This window comes from Orycteropus afer, unplaced genomic scaffold (assembly GCF_000298275.1).
Source record: "Orycteropus afer afer isolate SDZICR_OR568_19922 unplaced genomic scaffold, OryAfe1.0 scaffold00014, whole genome shotgun sequence".
Classification (NCBI taxonomy): domain Eukaryota; kingdom Metazoa; phylum Chordata; class Mammalia; order Tubulidentata; family Orycteropodidae; genus Orycteropus; species Orycteropus afer.
Window position 1 is genome coordinate 630,582 of NW_006921601.1, and position 765 is coordinate 631,346.

Below are 765 nucleotides of genomic sequence, written 5' to 3' on the forward strand. Positions count from 1 at the left end.
TAGAATAAGGTGAAAAGGCAATGTGTGACTTTTGAGACTGAAAAGAATTGATGGTTCCTCCTTCCTCCTTTCTCTTGCTTTGTCCAGTCTGGACCAGTCTGGCCAATGTGTTGTGGGAATATTGAAATGGCCTCTGGAGAGGACTGTCTGGGGAGGAACTGAAGCCTCCCCAACTAACAAACAACAACACTATTTGCTAAGAAACAACACTACATGTGTGACCATGCTGGAAGCAGATCTTTCAGGCCCAGCCAAGTCTTCAGTTGCCTGTGACCTTAGTCACTTCTTGACTGACACTTCATAAGAGACCCCAGCCAGAACTACCTAGCCAAAGGGATTCACAGAAACTGAGTGTAAAAACAAATGTTTGTTGTTGTTTTAAGCTGTTAGTTTTGAGAGTAATTGGGATACATTTATCATAGCATTTCCCTCCTCTATCTCTCAACGCCGACTGCCCAAATGTGTCTCAAACTTGATTTTGCTTTCCAGCCAAGGAGATAAGGTCTTTATTTCCACAAGATCACTGGCCATTGGGGTAAACTTTTCTTTAGTATACAAATGAATTTACTTGGGGCTTCATCATACTGATGTTATGTACTTTGGAAAGTTTGGGCGTTTGCTGAGATCTCTATTTTTCAGGGATTATGTTCTGGGTAACATGATATTTCCAATCACCTCGTATGCATGTGAGAGCTGGACAATGAATAAGGAAGACCGAAGAAGAGTTGATGCTTTTGAGTTGTGGTGCTGGCGAAGAATGCTGAA

The 765-nt window shown here is 42.1% G+C and overlaps 1 protein-coding gene across 1 annotated transcript in view; it reads right to left on the bottom strand.

Annotated features, from left to right (window-relative positions):
• Nucleotides 1–298: 298 nt before the first annotated feature.
• Nucleotides 299–765, bottom strand: part of LOC103210251 (olfactory receptor 52H1-like) — a 2,791-nt gene continuing 2,324 nt past the window's right edge. The window contains exon 2 of the mRNA XM_042782720.1: nt 299–324. Coding sequence (XP_042638654.1) covers nt 299–324 — 26 coding nt within the window. The remainder of the gene's footprint in view (nt 325–765) is intronic.